Consider the following 19,102-nt stretch of genomic DNA (forward strand, 5'->3'; position numbering starts at 1 on the left):
GCAGCCTTATGGCCCTGCGGTATAAAGCTGTCCCTGAGCCTGGTGTTACGGGCTTGAATGCTGCCAAACCGTCTGCCAGATGGTAGCAGACAAAACAGTTTGTGACTGGGGTGGCTGGGGTCCTTAATGATTTTGGGGGCCTTCCTCCTACACTGCTGGGTGTAGAGGTCCTCCATGGATGGCAGGACTGTCCCGGTGGTGTGCTGACCCCACCCTCTTTTTTAAAACACATTAAAAAACAAAAAAATGTCTCCAAAGTGCTGCACATAAAAAAAATCTGCTATATGTTAAAAAAGCACTTGGGAAAACTGTGAAAAAAGTGTATATGACTGGTAGTAAAACAGCACATTCGTGGTTATTTAAACAGTTTCACATAGAACCAAACACAGAATGAACATGAGTAGATGTCTTCCTGAATGTTGATGATATTTGTAAAATGTCTGAAATGGTCACGTTTTTATTTCAGGCTCAGGTACAAACCTCTGCAGGCAGGTTCAGTATCGTTCCACTGTGGACTGCTGAGGTCCATGCATTCAATGGTGACAGATCCTTGTTCTAAGGTATAGCCCGGGTCACAGGAAAACTCCACCACAGCTCCCACCGCCCAAGTGCTGTCGCTACTGGTCAGATTTCCATACTTCACAAAGGGTTCGTAGCAGTGGCCTGCTGCAAAGGCTGCAGAGGAAAACACAGGTGGATATACAGATAGTTTTATTCATTGCTGCTTTGGTTTCATGACAATATTGATTCATATTCATTTCAACTGTTGTTTGATGATTTATAGATTTGTTACAGGAAATAACTTTAGATTTCATTTAACCAGATTATTTACAGAGTGGAGCTTCCTCAACAGTCAAAACGGGGTCTTCTGATTCTAACAAAGCTCCCCGTCAGCCACTCTGCCAATGAGCATTTCCAGATCTTTCACCTTCGTTAACATCACAACGGTCCTCTTTTGGGCAGATGCATGGTTGTCCCTGGCCCCCTAGGGCACGTTAATGACTGCAGGGGTTCTCTGGCTGGGGCTTTCCTCTTGCATGGTGGTCTCTGGCCCCCTGGGGCCTGTGCTTTATGGCCATGGGGTGCTCTGGTTGGGGTCTTCCGTCATTCATGTGGTGAGTTGGCTGGGATTCACGCTCTGGGTTAGCTGTTGGTCTCCCAGGTCTTTGGTGGCCCCCTGGTCTGCTTCTGATCTTTGCAGGGTTTTGGTCGCATTTGCATGTTCACACTCATCGCTGATCACTTTTTATTCCTGATATTTTGCCCCCATTTTCATTAACTTGCTGATGCAGTCACTGTGTTGTCCTGTGGGTTAAATCACCAACAACTACGTGCATGTTCTTTGTGTTGCTGATGTTTGCTGTGATTCATTATTTTTTCCATCTTGTCCGTCTTTATATAGGTGCTCTCGATGATTGTCAACTTGTTTGTTTTTAGATGTTGCAGGTGGTTTTCTGTTTCCTTCCAGGTGTAGCAGCTGGTTATTTGGTATTTCCTGTTTAGACAGAACAGCTGATGCTGTTGGTTTCTATCTGGTGCATCTTTGTCTCCTTGTTCATGGATATTCAGCAATAGACAAACTTAGATATAAAAAATAATAAATATCAACAGGAGGCAAATATCAAAACCAATACTTCATTAAACTTCATTAAGCCCGACTGGGAAATTAGTTTCTGCATCACTAGATTTATTATAGAGAAGTGGGCTGCCATGTTTCTGTACCCGGAGCGCTGTGGGGCCTTGTTCAGGGGTCTGTAACCACCAAGATACCACTCCCCCCAATAATAATAGAAATAAATGATAAATGAAGCTCCTTTTGGCAAAACAAATTTTACAACCTGGACACGACAAGAACAAAACATCAGGATGGTAAAAAAGGTCAAATATGGATGTTGTAACAAACACACCCCGGAAATTAGCATTAGCTCCACACTGCTAAGCTAAGACTATTAAATACTCTCTCTCTCTCTCTCTCTCTCTCTCTCTCTCTCTCTCTCTCTCTCTCTCTGCTTTCATTTGATCTCTGAAGCTCATGTCGTTATTACATTTATTTTTTAAACTGGTGTTGAACAAACTCTCTTTTTAACCAGAAAGCTTAAAACAAATCACACATGAAGTGAAACAGCTTCCTCTTCCCATCGTTCATCTTGTACTCATGAAGCTTTCTGATACAAACAGAGCTGTAAATCCCTCAGACCAGAATTTGGACAACATGGCTGCCAGCTCACCACCTGTGTGGTAACGGCTGCTGTTTTTCTAGATTATTCTGCCTCCTCTCTCTCTCTCTCTCTCTCTCTGTCTCTCTCTCTCAGCTATTATCAGCGTCTGAATGACTTGTCCTGCCAATGGTTTTCTGCTCTCCCTGGTGAGAACAGTCAGTGTAAAGAGAAAACCTCCAGATGAGCTGAGAAGTTTCACATCCTGTTAATGGTCATCATGAGATCTGTTACATGGCAGCTCCATCTGGACTTAATTCCATTTGCAGCAGTGAAACAGAGACCTAAGCAGATTACGCAGATAATATGTTCAGGAATCTGTTAGGTGCAGATGTGAGCCGAGTGTCTGACTGCAAAGATGCATGTGGGACAAAAGGTGGAGAAGCTCTGTTATGTCTTAGGACAGCAAACAGGTGAGTTCCTGACAACAATGAACCTGAGGATGACTTAAAAAAGAGAAAATGCTGCATGAATTCATTTTTATCTGCGACCAGGGTGGACCTCCTCTCATTCATCGACAGCAGCAGCATGCTATCTATACTTCTGTTTTTGATCTTGTACGTATATATATAATCTGTTAAGTGTTCTATATTTTTTGCATCTTACAGTTTAATTTACTGTTTTTTTTCTCTCTGTCATTTATGCTGCTGAAACACTGAAATTTCCCAGTCTGGGATCTATAAAGTGTGTCTGATTCTGATTCTATACCTCACTCCTTTTTCCCTTCTACCTGTTCTATAAATTTTTTTTCAGAATAGGTAGACCACGACCACCTTCACCTAATGCGAAGCCATTTTGCCAACTGCTGTGTTGAAATGTAAACACAACCCAAGTTATAACAGTACCTTTTCACTTCCTGGTTAACATCAGTAACGCCAATGGTTTACTAAGCAGAAATATTTGGTTATGGTTAAAAACATCATAATTTGGACCAAAATTCATTATTTACCACCACTAAAGGTAGTATATTCTTTAAGCATGTACTATTTCAGTGGTTACCAACCTATTTTCCTTGTTTTATAGGGATGACTCATCTGCGATGTAGTGTTTCTTAGACATGTTTCATTAATGAAATCTTGCAGAAAAACTCCAGGTTACCAGGACAGACATGAACTACTTCACTACTGTAGCTCTGCCAGCTCACTGACTCATTAAACCAGTGATGGGGAACCCTGGTCTTAGAGAGCCGCATTCCTGCACGTTTTCCATGTATCTCTGCTCTAACAAACCTGATTCAAACCAAGTTCTGTACAGTGACTCATTTATTTGAATCAGGTGTTTTAGAGCAGGGACACATGGAAAACTTGTAGGACGAGAGCCAAGGTTCCCCAACAATGCACTAAACCACAGTACATGGGCCGGGGTGGTTGGATGGACAAGGTGTGTTCTAATAAGTAGATTTTTATTTCTGACTGAGGATATAGGGTTTCAAACATTACCTTATAGCAGATTTTGATGGCCACCATTTATTTACTTTGGGAAATTGATTTAAAAGTTTTCAGGCTCTGAAACGCTAGCATCACTTGTGTGGACATGGACTTTATTTTATCGATCAGACAAGTTCTGAACAGTCAAAATCTCACAGGGCCCCTGTGGTCTTTGAGGTTGCTCTTGTTCTTACCTTGGTACCTGATGGCAATGCCAGTGGATGTTCCTGAAGCATCTGTGGTAATCTCGATGAAAAGATTCCTGGATGTGCTAAGGAGGCCTTCGTTTGGTAGGTATTCAACTTCATAGGAATCATATAACACAGGTGCAATTATACTGTTACCGTTCTTGATCAGCAACCTGAAATACAGTAAACAAACCTGATTTAGCATGGCTCATTTATTACCACAGATCTAAATATAATCTATGTGCTTTCATTTCAGCTTAGTGTGAGTCTGTGATATCCTGCTGCTCTTGTCTGTGGATCCAGAGGTTATCTTCCCTATCTGATACATTAGCTGTGGAACATGTATTTTTTTATATCATAATGTTATTTGTATGTGATCTAATAAAAAGCGTTTAAAAAGCAGCTAGAGATGCTGCTGTTTGAAAAGCTAACAGAGCTCAGCTCATTACACAAACACTTTTACAAACTTGACTATTTTTATCCTGCACATTTCTCTCTCATCTTTCCGTATCATCATGTCTCCTCCAGTCTGAGCTCTACACTTGTATCAGGAGTGTTATAGCAGCCTAGAGCAGCTGTTTCTGAAAGACAGGATGGATTATTCTCTTAATTTCCCCCCTGTAGCTCTCCCTTTCAGTCCTTTCTAATGAGAGCTCCATGCTGTTAAATTGATAGTGCTGTCACTGTTATATGTTGCACTGACAGCTGTTGGCCTGTGGTTTCCCAGAAACATGTTTCCATGTGAATAATCCACAAGACACGCTGCCCTACAAGCAGTTATTCATCTCCATTTTAAAGCCTTGTATTCCTCTCATTTAAAAGCCTGAAACTATTAAATATTTTCCACTTTTTTTAATATTTCTCTTAGTAGTTTGTTAATGTGACAAACAAGCACAGACAATTTATTTCTTCTGAAAGAAACTAATTAAAACTGCAAGTGAAATTGAACTAAAGTTTTGGTGTGAAACAGACTGGGGCCAACACCTCTGGAGCTGATGGAAATATGATGCTAATGGGGACCCAATGAAATCCATTTAATTAAATTCCAGATTCCGTGTTTTCCGTTTATCTTTGTTTGACTCTGTAAGCTCACTTTTTCCAGACACGATATGTTTGAGGTGGATGGTTGAACAGGAAAATCTTTTTTTCTTAAAGATGTTATTGCTTTGTCTCTGGAGGTCTTTATGGCAGAGCTGGACAGGAAAGGTGGTCAGAGACAGAGGGGATGACCTGCAGCAAGGAAACTGAACTTGTGGCAGCTGCATGATCCAGCTGCTCAACCAGTTCAGTTTACTATCATAAACATCCTTTTTTTCTTTTTTTAACCATTAATTTTAAGTTTAATCTGCATCAGTCTCCTACAGTATTTCTGCGGACATGGACTCATATTTGTCCACAGATCTTCTTCAGGACAGCCTCCAGCTGCAGCTCAAAGACTCGGGGTAAGTGAGTCTGATAGAGAACACTCTTATTTTACTCCTTGTTTGTAACACTTCACCAAAAATGGAGACAGTTTCATTTCTTCTAGAGACACTTTGGGCAGCAGTTTTTAATTTTTTGGACAGTGTTGGTATTTCTGTTGGTCTTATAGGCCTTGTTTAGTCTGCAGGTCTTAACTGGCCTCCATCAAACTCCAGAGTGAACTTTTTTTAAAAGTTATTTTTATTGGAGTGTTTTTTAGGACCTTGAAAACAACACTTCCTTTACAAGTATTAACAAATATGGCAATGAGACATACATATGGAGAACATCCCTTTTAATGTTTTTAATGTTTTTATTAAAATGGTATCTCAGCTGTAAATATCTATAGAAATCAGTTTTATTTAAGCTGTAAGTTCTACTACGTTGAAGGACTGTTTTAGTTGTCATTTTACAGTAAGCTGCAATATCCAAGTCCACTCCCTCCTGTAACTTGAATGCCATTGAGTTCCTTGTCTTCTTAAATGTATTGAGCCAAGGCCTCTATAAAAAGTGTGAACAAAGTAGGACTTAGGGGGCTCCCGTCTACATCCTCTCTCTTCAATATAATAGTCGTAGAAAGATTTCTATTCATTTTAATCCAGACTGTACAGAGATTTCAAATACCCCATGCTCTTTGAATTCAGATCTTTTTAGTACTAAATAAAGTACCATTGCACCATGTCAAAGGCCTTCTCTGCATCCAAACGCAGGGCAATTGATACAATTGATTTTGACTCATAATATTAAGCATAGTGTACTTCTTACATTGTCTTGTTGTTGTCTATTTTTAATGGAACCTGTTTGGTTGTGGCCAATCAGATCAGGAATAATATTTTCTAGCCTTTTTGCAATGATTGAGGTAAATATTCTGTAATCTATATATAACTGAAATGGACCTGTCCCTTCACTCTTTCAAAATAACAGATATGATGACTTGTTTCCAGGATATTAGCATCTCTCCTCCCTTCAGAATATGATTAAAACAGTTTAACAGCATTGGTGACAAAAGGTCCCTATGCAGCTTAAACCACCCTGCAGGTAATCCATCTTCTCCTGGCACTTTGTTTTTCTTCAGCCTTAAGTTCTGCTTTAGTAATCTCTTGAGTTAGTATTTTGTTTTGCTCCTCTCCCATGGATAGCAAATCAAGAGACTCTGAGAATCTCTTTACTGTTGTTGGGTCAATTATTTTTGGTTGAGTATATAGCTATTAATAATACAATTCAACAGATTTTTCTATATCTTCAGGGTTGTAACAATAAGTTTTGGAAAGTGTATCTGTTATATAAACCAATTGTCGGTGCAGTTTCTACATTAATATATATATATATATATATATATATATATATATATATATATATATATATTTTTAGCTTTTAGACCATTTTCATAGTAGTTCTGTCTGAAGTATTTAAGCTTAACTTCTATTTGTTTATCCAGAATGTTGTTTAGCTCCTTCTCAGTATGTTTAATTTGTTCTAAAATTTTACAGTCATTTTATTCCATGTGGGCAATTCATTCAAAAATAAAACTACTTTTAAATAACTTCCGTCCTGCTCAAAAATACATTACATTCAGTTATTTTAAGGATTTTAACCCTTTAAATTATTTGAATTCATTATTTACTAAAAACATATGAAATATTTTCTATAAAAATTGATTGCAATGATGTGGCTTTGGTGGTAATTAAAGTGTCAAAGATTAGCAACAAAACTGATTTGATGTCATTAGTATTTTTTATGTAGTATTAAATACTTCCTCTGGTGACATTGGTGGACAAAGCTGTTCTGCTGACTTTCATCAAAACTACATATTTTAATCTTACTGTAATTGCAGTTTAAAACTATTCATTATTTAATGTCAGCACTTCATTTGGAAGAAAAGTTGTGATATTTGATGGTGCTGAATTAAAGGATTACAATTCTAAATCAAAACAAAAAGACAATATTTTTGGGTGTGTGTGTGGGCACCTTTGCCATTATATTGTATTCCTCTGGTTTAAAAAGTGTCCCTAAGTAAAGTAGTAAAGCCTAACTTGTTGTACATCTAAACATCAGTTGTCCAATGCAGCGTGTAATTTACGTATGTTGTTCTGCATCATCTCTACCATGTTCTAGATCATAATTCAGAATTCATACATTATCTAACCGACCATCTACACATGATCACAGGGTGATAAAACTGTCATAAAACCACCAGATGTTGACAAATGAAGTTAAACAGCTGATATTGATGAAGAAACTGATCACATGCCATCAAACTTTCACAGAAGCTTACCGATCATCATCTTCGGCCAGGGCTACTTTCTCAAAATGGATGTGCAGCTTTTGGCCCTCAGGGGCCTCCAGCAACCATTGACAAGTTAGATTGTTGCTGTAGTTGTTGGGAAAACCAGGAGAGATAATCCGACCAACTGTGACGTTTCTGATGAATCCCCCACAAGCAGCTGAGTGGAGATAGAGTAGGACAACGGTTAGAAGAGATGAAGTCATCCTCAGTCCAGCATTAAGCGTACTAAATAAAACATTTTGTAGTTGAACAGTTTTTCCCAAACATGCAACAAATGACATAATTTTAACAGGCATAATGTGCAAATCACTTCTACCTCCATAATAGAGGCAGTAGTGAACAGATTCTTTCTCTATGGTCAAACACGTGTTCCTGGCAAAGAACGGCCATTTCCAGATGTTTTTCCTCCAACATTTTTCTTTGCAGTCACTTTCCATGACCATATTCTGCTTATAATTCTATAATCAGCTCTAATTTGTGTTTTGGTATCAGAAAATTCTAAATTTAGATTCATAATGTTAGTTCATTGTTAAATCTGTCAACGTGTTCAGGATGGCTGTTCATCTCAAGCTCGAGTCCTCTACCAGAGTCCTGGAAGCTTTAGGGTCCTACGCAGTATCTTAGCTGTTCCAAGGACTGCATTCTTCTGGATGGAGATGTCTGATGGTTCTCCAGGTGACCACTGGTCTGATGACCACTGGTACTACTGTTGCATTCACTTTACAGGCTTTAGTTCTTCCTTGAGTCCTTGGTGTTTCTCCAGTTTCTCATGTTCCTTTTTCCTGGTATTTCGATAGTTAGGGATTGCTACATCCAACACTACAGACATCACTATGTCTCATTGGTTGGCCACCACCATTTTGTCGTTCTGTATCAGGAAGTCCCACAGGACCTTAGCCCTTTTATTCTCCACCAACTGGGGAGGTGTTTCTCATTGTGACCTAGGGGTCTCCAGTCCATATACTGCACATATGTTTCTGTACACTATGCCAACTATTTGGTTATGGTTGGCATAGTGTTCCATGTATTCCTTGCCTGACAATATCTTGCACCCTGCTGAGAAGTTCTGGATTGTTTCAGGGGCCCCTTTGCACAGCCTTCACCTGGGATCCTGTCTGGTGTAGTAGACCTGGACCTCGATTGCCCTGGTACTCAAGGCTTGCTTCTGTGCTAACATGATTAACACCTCTGTGCTTTTCTTCAATCCAGCCCTCTCTAGCCATTGGTAAGACTTCAGCTATCTGTCAGTGGTACATCCCATGCAGGAGCTGTTCCCCCCATGATGGTTCCTCCATTTCATTCTCCTTCAGGTTCCATTGCCTGAGGCAGTCCCTCAGTGCTTCATCCCTTGTGGCCTAATGTATTCACGGAGATTGGATGTTTCATTCTGGATAGTGGCCCCCTGATGCTCACTAGTCCTTGGCCTCCCTCTATGTGTATAACTCTGGACACTGGATTTCGGGTAGAACCCTCCATGCTCCATGGTCAACAGCTTCCATGTTTTAACATCTGTGGTCTGAACTTCCTCCTTTGGCCAGCTTATTATCCCAGCAGGGTATCTGATCACTGGCAGGGCATAACTGTTAATTGCCAAGATCTTGTTCTTGCCATTGAACTCACTTTTCAGAACTTGCCTCACTCGTTGCAGATATTTGGCTATGGCAGCCTTGTGACTTCTTCGTGGTTGCCATTTGCTTGTGGTATGCCAAGTTACTTGTGGCTCTCCTCAATATCTGCTTTTTTTGCCCTTTGGGTGTACAATGTCGTTGGCTTTCCACACACACATGAAGATATTTGGTCGTGAATATTAAACATGTTTAATAATTCTGATTGTCAGGCATGGCCCATTTTGGGGCCGATAGTCTTAACACACCTCAGACCAGATGATAATTTTATAGGACAATCTGACAATACTTATGATAATCGGACATGACTTCCAGTTATGGAGGCATAGAGAACAGACACATGGTGCTGTGCTTCGTTTACTAGTTCATTGATATTAGCCTTCCGTCGATTTTCTCTCTAAGTCACTTTAACACTTACAGCGCTTTAATAAGTTGTAACATGAAAACCGAGACAATGTCACCGAAAAAAAAAAAAAAAAGATGGAAAGGTATAAAGAGGATCGAGTCCATGATTGAAGGACGCCTAAACAGGCTTCCTGAAACGATGGAAAAGATTGTCAAAGAGAAGGAGTTATTGAACGCCAAGTAAACAGCCCTGAGGGAAAACAATGTGAGTACGAGAACACGCTAGCCACCATGCAGCGTGAGCTGGATGACTACAAAGAAGCAATGGACAGCAGACTGAGCGACCTGAGGGAACAATTAGACAACCAAGAGAACCATGCCCGTAGGAAGAACCTGAGGCTGATCGACTTCCAAGAAGGAGTGGAGGGAAGAGACACAGTGGGGTTTATACAAGAATGGCTACCCATTATGCTTGACTTAGAAGGGGAAACCTTTGAAATAGAGCGGGCTCATAAATCCCTCTTACAACGCCCAGTAGATGGCGCCAGGCCCCGCGCCATTGTTATCCAACTGCTCCACTTCTCCGACACGGTCAAAATCATCGCGGCGGCCCGGAAAAAAAGCTCACTACAATATGGCAACTCGACCATAATGATATTCAGAGACATGTCAACAGCCCTGCACAAGAAGAGGAAAGCCTTTGCGCCACTGAAAAGGAAACTCAAGGAAAAGAGCATCCCCTTCAGACTATTGCATCCAACCACTTTCTCAATGGATCTGGAGGGGGAACAATGCACCTTCACTTCACCGCAGGCTGCTGAAAACTATCTGAAGAAATACCACCCAGACATACTGCTTTAAGACTATTTTGCTGCCCATCAATGTGTGAGTAACGTGGTCCTATTGGATCAAAGGATTTTCTTGTTTATAGGTGTAAAAACTGAAAATTAATGTGCAGTCTACTAGGTAGACACAGGGCTTTCTTTTTTCTTTTTTCTCCTTGCATCTGACTACAGAGATGATGGTGACTGTCCCACTTGTATAGGTTTCCTCTGTGGACCAGAGGTTGGTTTATTTAGTTAACAAAAATGGTTTAATAACCAAAGAATTAGTTGATGGTGTGATTTCCAAAGACATCTGGAGTCATCCGTTTGCTGCACCAGCGATTACCACCTCTCCGGGCCAGGGATAATGGGGGCCACGAGGTTCACATTAGTCACCGGACCCGAGAGGTCCAAGGTGGGCTGCTTTCTCCTGTTAATCTGAGGACTTCAGGAAAATCCACTGGGATACCTCTGCTGATTACCGGCGGCGGCCTCCTGATCACTGGGTGCCAAGTGATATGAATCAAACACCATCTGGTTCTAGCTGGTGAATTTTAAAACTTTAGATTAAATCCCCTTTTCCAATTGTTAAAGTCCCATCCGATCTGGTTAAATCCAACTTTCGATTCGGCTACACCTAAAGCCTTAAAAAAAATTTCCCTATTAAACTCCGTTATAGTTCTGACTAAAGTTATCTAAGTTACCTATTCCAAATCATTTACATTACAAAGATATCATCTTTCATTCTATTTCTGGCATCTTTTTAAGCTGATTTACCTTTCCAGCCCCCCCAGAAGTGCCAGGATGAGACCCTAACGTGATATTGATAATTTCATATTTTCTTCTGTTACCTGCTGTTTGCTGTTAAATGATTATTTGTGGTTAATAAATTGCTTGTATTATTATAATTTGGGATTGTTTCTGTGGTTATTGTGGAACTAGTAATGGTTTCTTCAAAGGAGTACCTTCCGACTTTGGAAATGAGATATTGATTTAAATATTTTCTTTATTATAATATCCACTCACGGTTTTTCCACCTGGGCTGTAAATTAATCTAAATCTACAGAAGGGTGGTGCCCCCAATTGAAGCAAATTAAATGAATAAAGTCTTATTGATTTATTTTGAAGTCATTTGAAGTCTAAAATTCTGCTGATCACTCACTTTCTCTCATTCCTCCTATTATTCCACCTCTACAACATCAGGCACACTGAATCGTAGATTTTTACCTGAAACGCACAGAAACACTTGACTTAATAGAAATTTTATTTGTGCTACAACAAACTAAACTAAAAATATTTCATATGTTTTCAGAAAATACCATTCCAGGTCATCAGGGTAAACCACAGACTTTCATTTTAACAGAACTCATTTGAAAATTAATCACAGCTCTCCACATTGGAATAATGACTGAGTCTCTGGATGTAGGAAAAGGAAATATGATCTGAAAATTTTAAATCTCTCATTAAACCTTTAAAATTATGCAAACAATGACTCTGTAGACTCATTACTGAAGAAGAGGACCTTAAAGTTTAGAGAAATGTGTCGATTTTCAAATAAAAAGGTAATGTAGGTCCAATGGGTCCAGTGTAAAAAGGTAATCATCTGCTTTTCAGGCAGAGAACCATGAAATGATGTTTTAAAGAGATGTGTGTGTGTGCATGTTTCCCAGCTCACAAGGTAGAGGTTGTTCATTCAGACAAAACTTTATTAATGTGAAGAAGGAAAAGAAAGCCAATGGCATCCTGTCCAGCATTAATCACACCTCAATACACACACCACCACCACCCCCATCCCCACCACTGAGACACACACACACTTCCACTCACCCCATCCCCACAAACACTAAGGTCATGATTGAGTAGCAGAGATTGAGCTGCACAGCCACACAAACATCCTCTTTAAATTCCTTTCAGAAAACATTTGCTTTGTGAATCAGAGTCAGTCAGAGGAAAATAGCTGCTAAATATTCATCAGCTGGCTTCACCTCAACAACAAAAGGAAAATAAAAAATTTATCAGCTACACTCTCCAGTGGGAGCTGTTTTTTCTGTCATGGAAAAGGACCAGCAGGTTTAACAGATAAATGGGTCTGAGCTCTGTGAGAAAATGCTTCAAAATGCTGCCACTGCGGATAAAAATCAGGTGAACGCTGGCTGCAAGAAAATGATGCAAACACTGCAAAATGTATTCAGGGAACAAACAATCTGTAACTGCATTCAGGATAAGAGAAACTAGTCACTGTTTATTCGTTTAGTTTCGTTAAGATTCCAGATAGTCTAAAGTTGATAAAAATAATTATGTTAAGAAAACTTTTCTAAATGATTATATTAAATTATGTTTAAATACAAAGTCATTTTATTATTATTATTATTATTATTTATTGCTGCTCAGCTGTTGCCCTTGGGAACTCCTGTGGGGATAAATATGAAGTTTAACTTTTGTTTTTGAGTAAGGGAAGGATGGAGTGAGACACTGACAGGCGGATCGGTGTTTGTCTGCAGTGAGGATGCTGCTCTGGTTTTCTGGTTTAGAAGAAGGAGCTGAGCCAAAAAGCAAAAAATTATTTACTGGTCGATGTTGGATTCTTTAGCACCTTTTCAGCACCAGCGTGAGTCAGAAAAGAGTTCCTGTGCTGTGGAAAACATTCTGCTTTGTTACAGCAAATGAAAAAAATCCAGCCATCTGAACCAAATGACTACAGACCAGGTGACTGTTATTGGCTCACCTTAATAAGCAGGTGAACACCTTTCAGGACCCGTTACAGTTTGCTTATCTTAATGGTCTTTGGGTTGAGGATGCCATCATGTACCTGCTTCAGAGAGTCCGCGGTCATCTGGACCAATCAGGCAGCACTTTGAGGATCAAGTGCTTTTAAAACAGTTCACCTGCTCTGTATGTAAGAAGCTCCATATATTCCTGGTGGTACCCCCACCACCACCTAGATTTATTAGTGAAAGGTTGTGTGTCTCAGATGGTGGTCAGCAGCACTGAAGCACCACAAGAGACTGCACGCTCACAATTTCTATTCACACTGTACACTCAAGACTTCTAATACAACTCCTGTCATCTGCAGAAATACGCAGACTACTCTGCAGTTGTGGGGATATTCAGTGATAGACAAGAAGCTGAGTACAGAGAACTGGTCAGTCAGTTTGTGAGATGATGCAGATATAATCTCATCATCTTGAACACAAACAAAACAAAAGAGATGATTGTTGGAGGAACAGGAGTAAACAACATGTTTTTTATCCATTGTGGGAGAAGAGGTGGAGGTGTATGGCAAGCCAAAAGGGCCATAATTAGCCACTATATTGGCGCGTTTGTAATAAAATGGCGTAAAATACCTATCAATCCCACAACAGGTAAATTTTTGTGTTACTATAACTCAACTACAGAAAAATGGAATGAGAAAAGCAGATTAACAAATTAAAAAATAAAAATATTGTTATTTATGCTCTGCTGAAACCTGCACCCAACAACTCTGAGGAGATGGTCTGAGGAAACTGAAGAAAATCTAGGTGCTTTGAAGCCACAGACTGGAATTTACCCTGTGAGCAACGCTGAGATTACATCCATACCAGGTCAATCCAGACCACAGCAGCAATTGTACACACAGATTTTGTTTTTAATGATAACATTTACAGATTCTTGTGCTGCAAGTTAATTACCCAAAATGGAATCAAGTCAATTTAATTCAGCTATAGAATTAAAAAATACATAAAAGAAAAGAAAAGCTTTATTAGCAGGTCTGTTCATGAATAATATGCATATAATTAGTCAATCACAACTAATTATTAATCAAATCTTAAAGTTTTGTCAGATAGAAATGCAGTTTTGTGTTATTATTTTTATCCATTAACAAGACTGAGTCAGATACAGGACCATCAGACTGGTTATGGTTCAGCTGGGTTATGTAGTCCTCTATTAAAGCATAAAGTTATATAACAAGAAGATTGAATATGTGATCAGTAAATGGAACATGGAACATTGTCTACATATAGTAGTGTATTACTCTGAATGGCTGTACTTGTGATTAGTGAGGGTGATCTCTGCTGGTCTGGATCTCACCTAGACAGTGTGGTTTCTTGCCACTCCAGTAGGGGGTGCTAGCATTGCAGCATGTTAGCACAGTGGAGCCCTGCAGCCGGTAGCCAGTCCGACAAGAGAAGAACGCCTTTCCTCCAGAATGGAGGCTGTTCACTGATACATCGCCGTAAAGAGGCCGTCGAGGGAAGATGCAGCTCAACACGAAGGCTGTAGAGATGCAGACAGACGAAGAATGACAGAAACAAAGTTTTGATAAGTCCTGGGCACAGTAACGCTTTAAATACAGTAACAACCTGGCTACCGTTAGTGAAAGAGGATAACTTATTGTACTTAATGTATTTATTTTTCTATCACAGAAAAACATTTCTGAGATAAAATTTTCAGTTACATTGACGTCTGACTGTCTGACCCCCACCCCCCAAACATTCATTCATTCACCAGCTACCTACATAGTGATAATATTTGTCCACCCTGTCTGTTAGCATTTCATGAAGATGATGAAAATGTGATGAAACCACCAGACTGCGTGAAGCTAATTGGCTGATAAAAGCCTCAGTAAAGCCTGTGTGCAGCAGGGATTAAACATATAATGAAGGACCATCCTCTGTAAAACATCTGTTTATGAGTCAGCTGTTCACTTTTACAAATTTAGCTTTATACTATAATTCTCTGTTTATGAAGTTCAGGAAACTGTAACTTGGTAGAGAGCACTACATTCAATGGATGCATTTTCCATGTGTGTGGCATTATTCAGTGTTCAGCCCAAAGATATCTTTAGTTTTATATGTTGAATTTTACCCTGGACAGTCTTAGAGATAGTAAAAGCATTAGTTATATCAGTAACTGTAACCTCTGTACGTTTCTGCAGCCTCCTGGTTTTTGGCCAGATCTGTTGGTAACATATTTCTGCTAAGCAGTGCTAGAATATACCGGGCACTTGCCCAGTGGGCCGACGGTGATTTTAGGCCACACTTTTTTTTTCTTTTTTAGGCCACTAATGGTACGAATTATAAAAGGTATGATACCTATTGGTACACAAATCTGATAGATGGATCCACTAGTCATGATTGATTCTGGGCTGGACCAATTACAGCCGAGGGCCGATGCCCCTCCCTCTTGGGACACGGTCAGTCATACAGCGAGAGACAGAGAACAAGATGGAGAACAAAAACGTAAAGGAGGCCACCCAAAAGAAATTGAGACAGAAAGAGGCAAGCCCTTCTGGCAGATTCAGATAAATGTGTTAAAATAACAGAAATTTTTGCTGCTAGTGGCGGAGTTTCCTCAGCAGCATCAGAATCAATCAATCTTCTTCTTCTTCTTCTTATTATTATTATTATTATTATTAGTTTCACTTTATGCTGTATTCCTAAAATGATATCATCTACATATCTCCAGGTTTCCGCTACGTATTGTATAGACTAATGGGACAGGGAGGATGGGGTTGTTTTAAGTTTATGAGACAACTACATATAAATCAACAAGGCAGTGTATAAGCAGTCTCATAAGAAAGTTATTTTTCATTCATAGACGTGGTCGTCTTTCCATCAATACCTGGTGACCAGTCTCGGCTCAAAATGCCCAGGATGATTTTTTTATCCCAGTCTAGCCCTGCTGCTAAGGACTCCATCCTCTCCAATCCATCCTCTTTAATTGTTCTGGTTTTATTGTTAGCCTTCAGATGCCTGCCGTGGTGCTGCTATTGGTCCTTTCTGCATGACAGCATGTGCCTCAGACAAGGAAATATGTAAGCAGATTAAAAAGGTCAATAAATGACGACTCTGCCTCTTACGGTCTGTTAGCGCTGAGGGAACAGCTCTATAATGCCTCTCAGAAATAAAGGTGGTGCTGGTCTTTATGTCTTGTTACGGCAGCATGGCGAATTCCTGGTGCAGCAGTTGTGTCCCATCATTCCCTGAACTGGTCTTCACTATGGCTAGACTTGCATATTAATTTCCAGTCCAACCACAAACCATGAAACTCAGAGAATCAGTAGAGACAGACAAAAGAGCTATCAGTGGAGAATAGTGGCATCATAAAATCAGCGCAAGGAAGAAGCTTTCACAGAGACAAAGTGGCTCAGAGCAGGAAAACAGCCTACGGGACATTACATCATCTTCTACCACCTCACCACCATTCATCTTGTTTGCTTTTAATAACAGCAGCTGTTGTAGTGTTTCTCTTTCATCTCCAGGATACAGGAGGATCTGTAGGCTAGTATGACTCTCCAGACACTGGGATATCTGTGGCCAAACAGAAGCCAAAATTTTTTCCAAATGTTAGAGGACAGAACTAAAAAAGACATGTCTGAAAAGACTAAACTGCATAATGAGAAGACATGAAGATGATCTGGTCTATGGATCTTTCATTTAACTGTAGATTTAAACATTTTACTGCTGCTTAGTGACAACAGTCAGTGGGATACATTTCTGCTTAATTTAGCTCCCGAGCTGCTCAACTAACATATGAGCCCCTGACTGGCCATAATCCAGCTCTGCACACTGCCTTGAGATAATATTGTCCTCCAGTGTATCAGCTCAGGCCTTTTGATCGCCGTATATCACAATGGAAGAGTAATTATTTGAGATGCTCAATTGACCTCTACAGCTAACATGTATAAATTGAATTTATTCATTGTCCACTCTCATTGCGAGATGGCTTTGATGTGAAACAGCTCTGCTCAGATCAGGCTTTGTCTCTAATCTCATTTGCTGGTCCATGTCCTGTGGTTTAGTGAGGTCAGTCAGCTGGAGTAGTTCATGTCTGTCCTGGTAACCTGGACTTTTTTTTTTTTCTGTCTGAGAAACATCACAATGCAGATTTGTCCCTATTAAACAAGGAACAGCTACATGACGGTTACCTTAACTCTGGTTTTATTGAAGGACAGTACTCAGCCTGAATACATATTTAGGGGCATTCGGACAGAGAAGTTCTAAGAACTGTCCGCCTCGAATTTAGTTTTATGAACTGCCTTTCCCCAGGGGAATTGTTTCATGTTGCATTTGCACATGAGTTAGGGGGAGTGATGTGACGCACAGTGTTGCCAACTTGGCGACTTTCTTGCTAAATCTGGCGACTTTCCAAATACTCTTGGTGACTTTTTTTGTCAAAAGCGACTAGCGACAAATCTAGCACCTTTTACTGTAGTTATTGGAGACTTTTCCGGTGTTTTGGAGACTCTGACTTGAAAACACATATTGTTCTGCAGTTACTGTCGTGAACGAGCAGGGTGTGGATCACGTACTCCGGCTTACTTTTACCCCGGTTGTTCAAAGCAAAACAGGATTGGATCACCCTGATCCAAAACCCCGTTTTTCAGGATCACATAATCCGGATTTTCAGCATGTAGTACAATGTGAGCTGCCAGCCACATGAACAACAAGTAGAAGAGACAGTTTGGGGTCATGTCAAGTGATTTTCATTGTGAGACAACACAAACCATAAACATCCACTTTTATTAACAATTGTATGACACCTCTTTGGAGCCACAACACCTAAAACAAGTACATGTCCACCGACATTGCGGATAGTGTAAAAACGTAAAGAAAAAAATGGCTCAATGTCCACTTGTTAACAAAAAGATTTTTCAGGGTTCCTCATCTGAGGAGGGGAGACCAGCATTCTGCAGCCCTGCTCTTAAAAGGCAGATCTGAAGTCTTGCCTTGGTTTGCAGCAGTTTGGTCAACTTGATCTGTTCTTCTGCCAGGAGTATCTGTATTTCTGCTCTTTCGGTTTCCCGTGTGAGAAGTGATTCATACGCATCATCAGTAGTACTTGGCATCGGACGCTTGATGCCTCTTTTCCACGCTCCAGTGACTGCTGGCTCTACCATTGATGGTCCCGGCTCCTCCACAACAACAGGGCTGAGGTCCAGAATGACTGTGTCCTCTGAAGCGGAAGGACCTGGCTCGCTCTGCTCCACAATCGTAGGCTCACCATTCCCTACAACACCTTCAATCCCGTGCAGAGCTTTTGAGTGTTCACCACCAACAATGTCCAGAACCATGTCTGTGTATTCCCCCTTTTTAAAGGGTTTGTTTCCTGTTTGGGTGTGTTTTGCTTCAGCGAGGTCCTTTGTGGCTTTGGCCCTCAGGTTCTTTCATCTGTATCTCACCTGCTCCAAAGTCCTCCTTAGACTAGACCCAATGGTGTTCACGTTCTGGGTGATTTCAGTCCAAAGGTCCTTCTTTCTGTGTGTTGATGGTCCACCCTCAACGGAACCTCCTACCAGTGCGGCATAATGGCACCTGACACACTCCAGCAGTGCATGGGTCTCCGCTACATTGAAGTTTGGTCCTTTTGAGTCCATAGTTCTGACTCCTCTGTTGTAGCGCACATAGCATTTATAGGCTGTGGCCATGAGCGGCTTAATTGGACACAAGCCTATGCGCATCAGCTGATGAGTGGGCAGGTCAGCCATCCTGTTAAGCCTTTCTTAGAGGACGTACAGAGAGGCACTGAAATGGAGGGTATTGTGGTGACAGACGGTACCGTCAAAGGGTGTACATCAATCGTGCCAAACCACAAGAGCAATACACTACTGAGGAATAGTATGCGAGGTTTCACTTTGGGGACGCTGATATTAAGTACATTGCAGACCTTCTCAGGCCACAACTACAACGGAGAACCCGAAGGAGCCACAGTCTGTCTGTGGATGAACAGGTCCTCATTGCTCTGCGCTT

The 19,102-nt window shown here is 40.5% G+C and overlaps 1 protein-coding gene across 2 annotated transcripts in view; it reads right to left on the reverse strand.

The window, feature by feature from the left end:
* Window positions 1-19,102, reverse strand: part of LOC121646213 (seizure protein 6-like) — a 179,942-nt gene that overhangs the window by 27,565 nt on the left and 133,275 nt on the right. For both annotated transcript variants that reach the window (XM_041995110.1, XM_041995109.1), the window contains 4 exons: window positions 14,442-14,627; window positions 7,568-7,736; window positions 3,838-4,004; window positions 481-675 (listed from right to left, as the gene is read on the reverse strand). In XM_041995110.1, the coding sequence (XP_041851044.1) occupies window positions 481-675; window positions 3,838-4,004; window positions 7,568-7,736; window positions 14,442-14,627 (717 nt within the window). The remainder of the gene's footprint in view (window positions 1-480; window positions 676-3,837; window positions 4,005-7,567; window positions 7,737-14,441; window positions 14,628-19,102) is intronic.

The sequence above is a fragment of the Melanotaenia boesemani genome, chromosome 9, assembly GCF_017639745.1.
Source record: "Melanotaenia boesemani isolate fMelBoe1 chromosome 9, fMelBoe1.pri, whole genome shotgun sequence".
Taxonomy (NCBI): domain Eukaryota; kingdom Metazoa; phylum Chordata; class Actinopteri; order Atheriniformes; family Melanotaeniidae; genus Melanotaenia; species Melanotaenia boesemani.